The sequence below is a fragment of the Acipenser ruthenus genome, chromosome 1 (assembly GCF_902713425.1).
Source record: "Acipenser ruthenus chromosome 1, fAciRut3.2 maternal haplotype, whole genome shotgun sequence".
Lineage (NCBI taxonomy): Eukaryota > Metazoa > Chordata > Actinopteri > Acipenseriformes > Acipenseridae > Acipenser > Acipenser ruthenus.
Window position 1 is genome coordinate 90,296,490 of NC_081189.1, and position 15,530 is coordinate 90,312,019.

General features: G+C 35.4%; 1 protein-coding gene across 1 annotated transcript in view; it reads left to right on the forward strand.

The window, feature by feature from the left end:
* Window positions 1-2,174: 2,174 nt before the first annotated feature.
* LOC117420432 (neuronal acetylcholine receptor subunit alpha-7-like) overlaps window positions 2,175-15,530 on the forward strand; it is a 75,318-nt gene continuing 61,962 nt past the window's right edge. Inside the window, exon 1 of the mRNA XM_034906531.2 lies at window positions 2,175-2,283. Within this exon, the coding sequence (XP_034762422.2) occupies window positions 2,214-2,283 (70 nt within the window). The 5' untranslated portion in view covers window positions 2,175-2,213. The remainder of the gene's footprint in view (window positions 2,284-15,530) is intronic.

The window sequence follows — 15,530 nt, forward strand, 5'->3', positions numbered from 1 at the left end:
GTGGCCTTCTATGAGTCCTGATCTGAATCCTATCGAACATCTATGGAAAGAGCTGAAACTTGCAGTCTGGAGAAGGCACCCATCAAACCTGAGACAGCTGGAGCAGTTTGCTCAGGAAGAGTGGGCCAGACTACCTGTTAACAGGTGCAGAAGTCTCATTGAGAGCTACAGAAAACGTTTGATTGCAGTGATTGCCTCTAAAGGTTGTGCAACAAAATATTAGGTTAGCGGTCCCATCATTTTTGTCCATGCCATTTTCATTTGTTTTATTATTTACAATATTATGTTGAATAAAAAATCAAAAGCAAAGTCTGATTTCTATTAAATATGGAATAAACAATGGTGGATGCCAATTACTTTTGTCAGTTTCAAGTTATTTCAGAGAAAATTGTGCATTCTTCGTTTTTTGTGGAGGGGTACCAACAAATTTGAGCACGTCTGTATATATATATATATGAGCTCCCATTAAAAACTGTTAATAGTTGCATTCTGCATTCAGCCTGGATACAAATTTGTAGTAGCAGAGATGTGTCCTAATTTAATAGCATACACATGCAAATACAGTATAAGATGTCTTAATTACAGCATAACAGTCTTGTGGAGAAAGTGAGACTGATCAGATTTAGAAAAGTGATCAATTTGCTTCACAAAAACATTTCAATTCATTGAACAAACCACAGTATTTACTTTTATTTAGCCTCCTCAATGTTAAATCCCTTCCTTCTGATTTTAGACTGTAATTTAATAATGCATGGCTTGGGGTCTTTCCAAGGTTATTTTGGGTCCTACTGTAGCTTATATAACTTAAAGGGGCTGTTCACACCACTATCAGTTCCTTCAACTTTGATCTTTTTAAGTAATCTTGAAGTGTCTTTTTTTTATAAAACATTCAGAACCGGCAACATTTCTTTTGGGGGAGATTCCCACAAGTATCGTTGTTTTTCAAGTATCACTTAAAGGTGTTTTTTTGAAAACACTAATTTTCATTGTGTGTCTTATATTTTAGCTTATCAAATCCATAGACAATAGTGTCACGGAACAGCTTTCATCATAAAAACTTGGTCAGGTTTCATAAATGTTTGCAAGTGAATAAGATCTTCTCATGAGCACCTTCACTTCAAAGCATGTGCTGAATTTATTTAATTCTAATACAAAAAACATCTTATGTTTTCAACATTTTTTTTAAGAATTTGTTTTCCACCTATACTTTTTAATATAAAGTACAGTAAGTCTTGTAAAAATGGTATATGTCTACCATGTTCTTTGATTAATACAACCTGATTCTGTATTAAGTCTCTTCTTGCATTCAAGAAATGTCTGACTTCAATTTGCAGAATATTTTAGCACTAAAACATAGTGTTAGATTATTTTTTTCCAACAAACTAAATATGATTGATGTCAAGGAACATTGCTCTAGAGAATTTCTCAGTAGAATCCATTTAAATATTAGCAATATTTTATGATTTTCTTTGTGTGCAAATGTATTCTTTCTGATAACTGGTTTATATAGTTACTTTAGATGTACAGTATCATATGGCAGATTTGAAATAGTTGATAAATCCCATAAATATGTATGCATGTACACTGCAAACGCTTTCGTGTCTCATCGGTTGCCTTACAAATAAATTGCAAGAAAACATACATGTGAGATTGTAGGAAATAAACTGGGTTTACAATGGCAGTTGAGATGGTCTTGTTGTTTGTGTGTAGATCTGATAATAGCTTTTTAAACATACAGATTGGCAGTGAGTACTCGTTTTTTTCTTTTTTTACCGTGTGGGTGGAACAGTATTTGAAATAGCACTTACAGTTAGGTGTGAAACCACAAATGAATGCAGTGCCTACTTTTCTGACAAATAAATGACATACCGTAGGCGATTGCATTACAAAGTAGGTTCAGCCTATTCCTGTATAGTTCAAATAAACTGGTACTGTAACTATTGAGATACAGGCGGGGTTTAATATATATACAATATTGCAAGGTGCTTTTTATGTATGTATGTATGTATGTATGTATTTATTTATTAAAAGGGAGAACTTTTTATAACCGTTATTCAAATTAAGGTTCAGTCTCCAGCTGCAGCTGCAAGTGAAAGTGCTCTTTAAACCCTTCATCCAGCTGCACCCGAAGCCTTTATACATCAATGCTTCTCTCCCATCCTTTTCAGATTACACTTTCCTAAACAGAGACAGCTTGAGCTTGTTGTTGAAAAATGCAGCCTCACAAGTTATTTGGATTACTTTACACAGGAGTTTACTTGTGGATATCGTTTTGCTTTAGGGGTAAGACATTTGTGTTACTTTATTTTATTGTAAAATGCATAAAGAAAAGGCTTTATTTCATGTTTTTTGTTTGTACTTCTCTCTGACGTTTAGCGTCAGTTTGATTCTGTCTGTGTTTTGTGAACTTTAACGTTGCTTACATTTTTTTTTTTTAACAGTTTGACCTTTTTTTTCAAAGTGATATATAATTTAAATGATGGCGACTAACTTTGTATACCACTAATTCCCCATAACATTGGATTATTATTATTATTATTATTATTATTATTATTATTATTATTATTATTATTATTATTATTATTTAATGTCCACAGGTAAACAAGCCTGTCTCGTGTTTTGTTTTTAAATGGCACGTTTTAATTTGTAATAGATATATGTTTGAGATGAAATATGGTAATGGGGATAAACTGACTAGACATTGTATTGCATGATATTTGGAATAATGTCAGATTGCAATTTGATCCTCCTTCAGTCGGATTATTTTGATTGATACATTGTTCAATTGTTTTTAAGATTCAGAATGTGGGCCCTATGTATTTATTTATGTCACCAATAAAATCAGGTAACGTGTCAGTTTATAACCAAATGAACATTTGTATTCAGAAGTATACTTTACAAGGTGTAGGACCGATAAATACAATTTAATAGCGTAAATATGTTGCATTTCCAAGATCTATTTCTGCAGCCTGACCAACCCCATCCAATTATTTTTAAAACAAAAAATGTATTACAGTATTAAGTCTTCTGGTTAAATATTCTGTGACATATCACATAATGACGATAGTCGTGTTCTAATTGAATCAGTGCAACACGGGATTGTTCATGTCAATGGAGTAGTACAGGAGTTCTTGAAATTACAATTCCCATTGATAGACTAATTCACATCATGGAAAATTGAAAACTCTATAATATTTTAGAATCTATCTACTAACCTGGAATAGCTTGGATTACTTATTAAAAGTGCTAATGGGGGTCTTCGAAACCAACCAGTTCTAGTTTAACTTCATTTACACCTGATCTTGATTAAGAAAGACCAGTATGCAATAGCTTTTAAATCTGTTAAAACAGCCACAATGGGTTAGGAGCTGGAAAGATCATTTATGTATAAAGTTGTGGACAAAGTAACTGATGCCTACATTGCATAACACAATATGTCCATGTATCATAGATTTATTTTCTGAATATACAGTACAATATGTTTTTGTAAAGCCTTCATACAAAATTAGATGATGGGTTTGATGATAGCAATACACAGAGATACAGGCTTGTGATTTTGTATAAAAAAATAGTTTGAGTGAAATAATAGGATTTCCTTTGCCAGTGACCTCTTAACACTATTCGCATCGGTGCACCTCTCAAGGTGAGTGCCAAATAATGCTCTAAACTAATCCCTCAGAATGACCTAGTAGCAGCTGAGGCTTTATAAAAGAAAGGGCATCATGTTTTCTAGGAGAAACATGTTTAATTCACCAGAAATACCTGGATTATAAGAAGTGTGGTACACTTCTTATAATTTACTTAACATTGATTTAGGAATTGATTAACAAAAGGACAACAAATAGAAATAATGAGCTTTCAGTAACATGTTTTATTCATACACAGGCTGTGAGCATGTTGGAACATGATAGTAATAGCCAAATAAGATGAGAGAGGTCTAAATTAATTGTCTAGTGTTATCTAAATATTAACTGAGAGCGACAGCAGTGTGCATGAGACTTTGATTAATTAGCATAAACTAGTTAGGGCTGAAGTACTGTATGTAGTATAGCTGCATTGACGTTTCAGTACTGCTTTTTTCTGCTCTGTGCTTCATAAAAAAAGTAAAAATATGTTCCCTATAATATTAAACCTGTTCTTCATAGCAGTGATAATAGATTGCCAAAAGGAACTGAATTTATATGACTGATTAAGAAGACATTAAGTAAACCAAGTACAAATGTTTCTATTACTTGCCTGACTCAGCGTAAACATTATATTAGTATTATCATCTTTTCCTTTTACAAAAGTTCAGTTGTTGGTATTTAACAGTGTTTACTTACAGTATGCTGGCAAAGTTTACATGTTTGGGGGAAATGCCATTGCACTAACAAATACCAACACACACTTTGTGTACTTTTCTTTTTGTAAACATAGATCCTTTATTAAAATGTAAAACTATGTAAAATCCTGCTGTGAATGGTAATGTTTTAGTCTGAGTCATAACAATTATGTAGCCCTGTAGTGCCATTGTGATATGCTGTACAGCTGACAAAGGAATGGAATTTAATAACAGAAAGAATACATTTTTTACTGTATTACCACAGCATACAAATTGAAACTGTAGAATATAAGGTTGTATTAAACTTAAAATGATCAATCTTCATAATTAATGTGTAACTTGGCAATGCTGGAAATACTGTGGAGTGTCTATTACTGCAGTATTGGGCTGTTATTATTTACCTCTAAATCTGCATTCACTTGTCTTTTAGCTTGCTTCTAACTTGTCTGTAGAACTCTGAACAGCCTTCCTCGTTCCATGCATTATATATATGTGTGTGTGTGTGTGTGTGTGTGTCTATATACAGACGTGCTCAAATTTGTTGGTACCCCTCCACAAAAAACGAAGAATGCACAATTTTCTCTGAAATAACTTGAAACTGACAAAAGTAATTGGCATCCACCATTGTTTATTCCATATTTAATAGAAATCAGACTTTGCTTTTGATTTTTTATTCAACATAATATTGTAAATAATAAAACAAATGAAAATGGCATGGACAAAAATGATGGGACCGCTAACCTAATATTTTGTTGCACAACCTTTAGAGGCAATCACTGCAATCAAACGTTTTCTGTAGCTCTCAATGAGACTTCTGCACCTGTTAACAGGTAATTTGGCCCACTCTTCCTGAGCAAACTGCTCCAGCTGTCTCAGGTTTGATGGGTGCCTTCTCCAGACTGCAAGTTTCAGCTCTTTCCATAGATGTTCGATAGGATTCAGATCAGGACTCATAGAAGGCCACTTCAGAATAGTCCAATGTTTTGTTCTTATCCATTCTTGGGTGCTTTTAGCTGTGTGTTTTGGGTCATTATCCTGTTGGAGGACCCATGACCTGCGACTGAGACAGAGCTTTCTGACACAGGGCAGTATGTTTTGCTCCAGAATGCCTTGATAGTCTTGAGATTTCATTGTGCCCTGCACAGATTCAAGGCACCCTGTGCCAGGCGCAGCAAAGCAGCCCCAAAACATAACCGAGCCTCCTCCATGTTTCACTGTAGGTATGGTGTTCTTTTCTTTGAAAGCTTCATTTTTTCGTCTGTGAACATAGAGCTGATGTGACTTGCCAAAAAGCTCCAGTTTTGACTCATCTGTCCAAAGGACATTCTCCCAGAAGGATTGTGGCTTGTCAATATGCATTTGAGCAAAATCCAAACTGGCTTTTTTATGTTTTTCTTTCAAAAGTGGAGTCCTCCTGGGTCTTCTTCCATGGAGCCCACTTTCGCTCAAAAAGCGACGGATGGTGCGATCAGAAACTGACGTACCTTCACCTTGGAGTTCAGCTTGTATCTCTTTGGCAGTTATCCTTGGTTCTTTTACTACCATTCACACTATCCTTCTGTTCAATCTGGGGTCGATTTTCCTCTTGCGGCCGCGCCCAGGGAGGTTGTCACAGGAACATCAAGCTGCTTGGAGATGGTCTTGTAGCCTTTACCTTTACCATGCTTGTCTATTATTTTCTTTCTGATCTCCTCAGACAACTCTCTCCTTTGCTTTCTCTGGTCCATGTTCAGTGTGGTGTACACAATGATACCAAACAGCACAGTGACTACTTTTCTCCATTTAAATAGGCTGAATGACTGATTACAAGATTGGAGACATGTGTGATACTAATTAAAGAAACGAATTAGTTTGAAATATCACTATAATCCAATTATTTATTATCTTTTCTAAGGGGTACCAACAAATGTGTCCAGGCCATTTTAGAATATCTTTGTAGAATAAGCAATAATCCATCTCTTTTCACAGCTTCTTTGCTTTATTCTATGACATACCAAAGGCATGCAAGTATACATGATAAAATAGCTTTTAATTTCATAACTTTTCAGGAGGAATGAAGCATTATTTCAATGAGCTGTAAGGGTACCAACAAATTTGAGCACATCTGTATATATATATATATATATATATATATATATATATATATATATATATATATATATATATATATATATATATACACAGTGGTTTGCAGAAGTATTCACCCCCTACCAATAATGTCACATTTTGTTGAATTACAAATAATGTGTGCACAGTTTTTCAAACAAACATTTTTTATTCAAAGCTGTAGTGGTTAAACTGAACACTGTTATATGAGGAGGAGGTTAAATGTCAGGAAAACTTGCAAAGAAAATGTACAAAATGAAATTTATGGGTTTCATAAGTATTCAGCCCCTTAAGTCAGTACTTGGTAGAAGCACCTTTTGCAGCAATTACTGCTATGCGTCTTTTTGGATAGGTCTCTGCTACAGTAGGATGGTGAAATCTTTGCCCATTCTTCACGGTAAAATTGCTCCAGTTCTGATAAGTCTGTTGGGGATCGTCGATGGACTGCAATCTTCAAGTCTTGCCATAAATTTTCGATTGGATTCAAGTCTGGACTTTGACTGTGCCACTCAAGAACATTAATTCTCTTCTTGTTCAACCACTACAGTGTGGCTTTGGCTTTGTGCTTTGGGTCATTGTCCTGCTGAAATGTGAATTTCCTCCACAGTTTCAGAGTCTTGGCTGACTCGAACAGGTTTTCTCTTCAAGGATTCGCCTGTACTTTGCACCATCCATTCTCCCCTCTATCCTGACAAGCTTCCCAGTCCCTGCTGAAGAGAAGCATCCCCATAACATGATGCTGCCACCACCATGCTTGACAGTTGGGATGGTGTTGACTGGTGTTAGGCTTGCACCAGATGTAACGCTTGGAATTTAGACCAAAAAGTTCAATTTTTGTCTTGTCTGACCACAAAACCTTTTTCCACATGTCCACAGTATCATCTACATGCTTTTTTGCAAACTCCATGCTTTAAGATGAGGCTTTTTGAGTAATGGCTTCTCTCTTGCCACCCGTCCATTTGCAGATCTCTCAAGGTCATTGGTGGCTTCAGATTGACATCCCAAACCAGTTTCCTGCTTGCCCGGCTGCTCAGTTTGGGAGGGCGACCTGATCTGGGTAGTGTCTGGGTGGTATGATGCATCTTCCACTTCTTAATGATGGACTTCACTGTGCTGAGAGGGATAATCTGCACCTTTGAAATGTTCTTGTACCCTTCTCCTGCTCTGTGCCTCTCTACCACTTTATCCCTGACTTGTTTCAAAAGCTCCTTGGTCTTTATGGTTGCTTTGTTGGATCACTATGTGAGTTGCAGCTTGAAAGTGTTTATATACCTGAGGGAAATTATCTACAAGTTAAACCACTTTGAGTACACACAGGCTGAAACCATTTCACTAGTTTTGTGACCTTTCAAACAAATCATTTGCACCGGAGCTGATTTAGGGCTGCAGTAGAAAAGGGGTTGAATGAGATTAATCTGTTTTTCTCTGTAAGTCTTACTTATTTATATTCTATATGCATTTTTTAACTTTATCATTGTGGAGTTTTTTGTGTAGATTCTACATGTAAAGTGTAATTTGAAAGTGTCATGGCGTATACTCAGGTGCCAACAAAATGTGAAAACTTTGCAGTGGGGTGAATACTTCTGCAAATCAGAAGTATATCTGTAGAATGCTCTTTGGTCTTCATTTTCCTTCAGATTCACAGTCTGACTAATGATCCTTCAACAGTGGGTTTTTTATCCAGAAAATGTGACAGCAGCTTTAATGGGGCCAACGGTATGGTAATTGTGTCCTCGTTAGGGCAATTTCTTTCATCGGTGTAAACTGGGAGCTTCCACAGCATGGGTTGAATACTTATGCAAGCAAGATATTTCAGTTTTTTATTTTTCTTAAAAATATTTCCCAACATAAAACCAATGTCACCTTACAATAATTGATTTTGAGTTTCAGTGTTTTAAAATAAAATATCAAACAGAACAAAATTTAAATGTACCATTTATAATTCAGTAATATGAGAGAATTGGTCAGGGGTCACTGATATATATATATATATATATATATATATATATATATATATATATATATATATATATATATATATATAATGTTTTGAAAGTTTAGCAGCAGAGAGCCTACTGGTGCTAAATTATCTCTCCTTTGTGTGTGGATGAGTGTGGTTAGGTCAGGTGAGTAGTGAAAATATCATCATCTATGGTTGCTAAGGAATAAAAAAAAAAAAGTCTACTGGCATGTGACGGGGAGAGAGGTAGAAAGAAATACAGTAACAATTGCTACATATGCTGGTTTTGCAACCAGCATCTACTTGTAACTATTTATTATTTGTTTATTTGCTTAACGTGCCCTTTTGTTTCTGTTGTTGTGTTTTGTTTAGTTAAACCTGTTTATTTTCTATTATTTAATAAAACACTGAGCGCCGTAGCGTCTGTTTGCCCCGCCATCCCTTGTTGTGGTTTATGTTTCTGTTATGAAACCAGACCATTAAAAAAACAACATGTTTTAAGGAATGCCTATTATGAGACTTTATGTGAGGATATGATGGTTTTTAATAGTAACTGAAAAAAAAACCTCACTATTGAAGAAAGCAGACTTTCAAAACAATAGAAACAGCGTACAATGCATTTTCTGTCTAGTCTTTATATTTTCTTTGCAATGAAGTTTCGTTGACTCGTAAATATGTCAACATTCACCAGAACCTTGCTTTAAACCCCCCTCCCCCTCTCCCCCCAAAAAGTAATTTCCGACACAAAATGTAACTTCCAGCAGACCCTTTCTCAACGATATGCCTGCCATTTATTTGATACAGCTGCAGTGCTTTTTTTAGATGTCACCACCCTGTTTCAGTCCCCTGGTCCCTGTGTAGATTTGCTACATCTTTGCCACCGTAGTTTTGGTATACATAGCTTAGATATACCAATTAATTTTGATCCTACTGTAAAACACACAGATGTCTCTCTCTCAAGTATAATTTTCTCCCTCTATGTTGTCAGTGTTATATTTTATAATGTTAAAACTTAAGCAATAATAAAAAAAACATAACTACTCATAGAAGCCTCTGACATTTAGCAGTTGATGCTTTCCCCATGCTTATACCTTTTATTTATCATTTGTATCATGATTATCGTGTATGCAGGTCATTCCACAGACTGTGTGGTCTGGTGGTTAAAGAAAAGGGCTTGTAACCAGGAGGTCTCCAGTTGAAATCCTGGCTCAATCACTGACTCACTGTGTGACCTTGAGCAAGTCACTTAACCTCCTTGTGCTCCATCTTTCGGGTGAGACGTAATTGTAAGTGACTCTGCAGCCGATGCATAGTTCACACACCCTGGTCTCTGTAAGTTGCCTTGGATAAAGGTGTCTGCTAAATAAACAAATAATAATATTATTATTATTATTATTATTATTATTATTATTATTATTATTATTATTATTAACGATATATATTAAGAAAAAAAACATTTTCAAAGTGTGTTTTACTTTTTTTCATTTTGTTTAATGGTTATCCACCTATTATTGTTATCTTTAATGTTCATTTTTACATTGTGAGGCAGTCTGTACCTTATAATTTTGCTATCTTCTGGATGTTTAACAGGTTTAAAATGTATATTGACAAGCCTGCTATGAGGACATCTGCGCCTATATTTACGATTTTAAACACAGTATTTGGTGTATAGCAGCAATTTTCTGTTTGCTGAGCTGTTATGTTTCTGCTTTCAATGGTGTTGCAATGGATTAAATACCTCCATGAACATTTCACGATGACCTACATGAACTCATGTAGAACTACTGGAGTTACGATGATGTTCAGGAAACACTGCAGTTTCCAGATGTTGATTTTACAATGGTTTTACGACGTTGGTTTGGTTCAAGTAGCTTTTGGAAAACGGTCCCCAGGTCAGATCATGCTGTCTATATACGTGCCACTATGGAAGTGGCTAAGGCCCTGTCCACACTATGCCTGTAAACCTTATTAGTTGCCTTTAAACCGGCTTAAAAGTGCTAAGTACAGTTAGTGTCTACACTACACAGCGTTTAATACCGTACCCGAGAACCGGACTCAAGACCACCTCAGGGGGTAGTCTTAAGTCCAGTTCAAAATTAGATCGCATCAGGTAGTGCGGTTTGTCAGAAGTGTGGATGCTGTAATACCAAACTGCATGCTTTCTGATATGTTTTGGTGTGTGGACATTACAAATGCAGTACTCAAAACAGGCGCCTGAACTAGTTGAGAATGACTATCAATACTCCTGTACCGTATACAATTTCTGAGGCTTGTTGTAAAATGTTGGATCATGATGGAGTGACGTGATCAGATGTCGAAATCGAGGCACATTGATATCTGGAGCTATGAAATTGGTCAAGAAGAAAGTCAGAGTTCAGAATGAAACACGCACATTATGATAAAATGTACCATGTGTTTTTAAGAAAAAAAACCATAATGTTCTTGCTAAGAAGTGCTATGTCTTCCGTGGGCATGAGCTCCATATTTGCTGGGTTGTAAACATAAAAACATTGCATGGTGGGATAATGTCATATTAGGTCCCACAGTCCATTGTGCTCCTAGGAAATGTAACCAGACTATTTAAATAGTGTGTGTACACATTAAGCCTGACTAAACATGAAACGTTTTTGAGTATGGTTCTCGAGATTGGTTATGTAGTGTGGACAAGGCCTAAGAAAACATATTCCATTGCTCTTGAAGGTATATTATAGAATATTGTGTCCATTACTGTTGGTGTAAAAACTACAGTATGTGTAAGAATCTCTTTTGTTAGCAGTAGTGGTAAAGAAACAAGCACAGTGGATGAATGATTTATGCCAATGCTGAAAAGGGAACAGATGTTTTTGATGGAGTTTATCCACATGATTAGAAGGATGTTCCACTTGATAATATCAGTGTTTCTTTTTGATTAAATCAGATCTGGTCATAGACTCTGTAAAATGCAGCAATACATAAACATCTGCAACTGAAAATAATTAAGGAATATGTTAGTAGATATTTTTATTAACCTAGATTGATGGTAACCGGCTAAACACCAGGTTTGTCTGAAATAGAGGTAGGTATGATAATGAATGTTAATTTCAGGCAGAGAGCAAATTGTAACATTTTGAAAATTGTATTAGCTGTAGTAAAATTGATAACACCCTGTAAAATGGTAATTTAGCTGTTGAATCAAAAGTGGCAAAATGTGAGGCAACATTACCAGTTAAATAGCAGAAATATATGACATTACAAGCATTCAAACTTTACAATACAATGTTGTTTTTTTACAATGTAAAATGTAAAATATTCTGCTTCCTCACTGTCCTATCTATCTATTTAAATTTAGTATAACTAAAGTAAAAAAATTTTTTTTAAAATAATCGAGAAAGTGTTTGCTGTCAGTGGCAATACAGTAACCACAATACTATAGAAACTAGTCTCCGTTTTGAATGATGAGCTGAAATCAAACAACTGCACGCAGTCTGATTAGTTTCAGCAACTTTATTTAAGCATATCACAGTAACAACACAGGCACGTCGCATCTCTTTTTAAGCCAGGAGAAAGAGGCTTTGACTTTATGAACACACACTGTGAACACATAATTGAACAAACAGCACGCTCAGGATTAACACATACTGCAGATAACTAGATTATTTTAAATTACTAAAACTTGTTATTTTATTTATTTCTCTAATAAATGTTAGGACCTAACGGTATCTTAAAGGGTTTGTTGTCTGGTCCTGATTGGATAGCAGATTTCCCAACCTACTCAGCATTGATTGGCTGGGCGCTGTCACTGCGCCACTAAACGCACTTGCGCTGGATTTTTAATTTCATCAGAATCACATTTTTGGAGAATCCACTCCCTGTGGGGCAGACGCGAATGTACTTTAACCACAGCGTTTACGATTGCACTCATTTCATCAGAATAGAGCCCCCACTGTACAGACTAAGATGATGAAGTATAGAAGGTTTAGCTTGTTTTCATAGTCTAAGCACCAGGTTCAGCAGGTAAATGCATTGCATTTGATCACTTGTAGTCAGTTGCATCACATTGGAATCGACAACTGGTGCCTGGCACATTCACCCATATACTGTTAAGTTTGGAACCACATAATCTATATTTGTTTAGGGAAAAAGACCATTTTAGCAATTGCCACAGTGTTTTTTTCTTACCACAACAGTGTATGATGTAATGTATTTTATAAGTATACTATTGATTTTAATATCTTTTTTTTTTTAAAATTTCTGTTTCTAAAATGCAAATATTAGTTACACTGAGCAACAGTTTTATAGTAACTTAGGGATGCATAGCCATAGGTTGGATATTGAGCTCTGCAATTCAAAACAATATGATGGGATTTTATTTTTTGCATTTTATGCCTTAAGCAGACTGAATATTTTATTTGACGATACTTTTTTTAAAAAAAAGAGCTTCATATACAGGTCGAAGATTTCCTAAGTATATTTGTAAGAACCATTACAACTGATGTGAAGCCTTTGTGACTTTCAAGAGACAAGGTCATGCCTTTGCCTGTAGTTATTGTTATATTTGAAAAGAAACAGCAATACAAACTGAAACTTCACGGTTGTATGTATATAATAAAATACATCATTCAACTCTATTATTCTCTTGTAAATTACATCTAGCGAGAATCACTGAAGAAATCTCACAAACTTTTAACCAAATCAGCATTAAAAATAACATATTCAAAATGATTCTTTCAACATACATGAATACAGGTCATACATTTCTCATTGGAGGCTCCACTTGCAAGATTTAAAACAAGATTACAATCAGGATGGAGGCTTGTTAGAAAGCTGTTTAAAGCTGTATTATTAAGACATGGAGGATTTAAAACAGAATTGTGGTGAAATGTACAAAAATGCCTACACACAAAAACCCCAGAAGAATGTGCCCGTGACCATAGGGATTTCGTTGTGGAAGACAGCAAAGGAAAGAAGGTACAACTTAAAATGTGCAAGTACTGTCGAGTTACTATGCATACTTTGGCACAAAAAAAAACCAAAAAAACCCTCAAGCATTTTGGAAAGTAACCAAAAACACTAATTTCATACAGTATATCAAAAACGAATGCCCCGAAAAAAAACGATTTACATAAAATTCAAATAGCTAAAAATAAGCACTGAAAAATACAATTAATAAAACCCGAAAAACAGAAGCCCTAATTTATAAATAAATCCCACTGAATGAGTTTTGTTTGGTATATAATATAATAGTCCATTTACTAGTGAAAAGAGCTTTGAAAGTATATGGGGGAAAACCCAGAAGCCAGTCATTCAAATGGATGTAGTGACAGGTAATGTAATAGAACCCCTTAGAGGATGAAACAGATTTGATATGCTTTATGTAATAGTGGGATGACTTTGGGGGTAAGAAGACGTACTGTATCAAACTAGAAGGAGCCGTCACTATCTTTTGCAAAATGGAAGAATTCTGACAGTTAAAACTATTGGTTTGACAGCAAACTGTACATTGTATTTGGTAGATTTGCTCTGTTGAAAATTAGCAAACGTTTTAATAAGTACCAGTATTTAGTGGTCATAAGTGATTACCTGATGTGTGTACACTACTCAAAAAAAAAAAAAAAAATGAAATGAAAATGAAAGAAACAGCATTTCAAAACTAAAGTTCAACAAAACCCAATTAACAATAATAATCAAATTTGAATATTTCAAGGGAGCACTCTTTACACACTGAAATTAACTGATAAATTATACATGTATTATGTGTGTAACATCAGTGACGCATCAAAATGCCTATAAGCTTGGTCTTTTGAGAAGAAATGTCATACAGTTTGAACAATGGTCCATATGAATGTCTCAGTGTCGAGTATGGGCTCTTTTGGTGTTGATGCAATCTTTACATCGACTGGACGTGCTTCTAATCAGGTGGCAGGTGACATAATGAGGATTCTGTTCCATTTTCAATCAGTGCAACACCAACCTCTCTGATGTCAAACGAGAAGCTTACAATGCTGACGAACACAACGTCCTAGAAGGTCACAAAGGTGTTCTATGGGATTAAGGTCTGGACTTCTTGCTGGCCTGTCCATAACATCCATAGGCTCCTGCGGAAAATAATCCACGACACTCCTGGCAGTGTGACAACGGGCATTATCTTGAATCAGAACAAACTCAAGGCCAATTGCACCACCTAATGGGCTTACTACAACTTCCAAGACAGTGTCTGTGTACCTTTTGAGCTGTGAATATGTAAATCACAATAAGAGAATCTCCAATGCAGATGTCTCCCCACACGATAAGTGAGTCTCCTCCAAAGTGGTCATATTGAGCTATGTTGAATTCAGCAAATCATTCTGCTTGTGCTCTCCATACTCAAGCATGTTTACCATTAGTGGACAGCTGGAATCTTGATTAATCAGAACAGGTGCCCAATGACAGAACTCCCAGTTCTGGTGATCAAGTTAGTAATCTCAATGATTCCCAAACCAACAACAACAAACAATCACCTGAGCAGTGACATGACTCATAACTCTGGTCTAAATGGGTGTACCTGCTTTTAAAGGGGGCAGTTGGTGCAAAATACATCTCAGCCTCTGTCACAATGTATTGAAAAACATGTTAACAGTCCAACAGCCAAATGCCTTAACAACTTTTTTTTGGTGTGATATTGAATGTTTTATCATTTCATTTCATTTTGAATAGTGTGTATTAAAATGCCTTGAAAAATTTGATGTTTGTTTGGGGGCATCATAAAAAAAAAATGTTTTGCCAGTACAAGTGTTTTGACAATAGAACAGCTGTTGTTTTGATAAAAACCATTGAGTAATTAGTCAGTGTATTCAGATAGTTTAAAACCATTACATTTCCAATGAACATAATGTAAATTAGAACTTGGCTAACATCATACAAACTGATACCAACACCTCAAAAGGTTGAGCTACTGAAGGCTTGCCAAAACAAAAAAAAAATACACTTGAATTAATCTCACTTGTTATGCACTTGCATTCAATGTGAAGGCCTTACATGTGCAGTTTTCAAAGAAACACATGTCTTATACAAGTATGCATAAACCAAAATTATATTGGGTAACATACTTGGTTAAAGAAGGCCCTGTTACACTTGAGGTAGTCCTTCATTTCCTTGGTTATTTCTCCTAGAGAATGAAATTGTCCC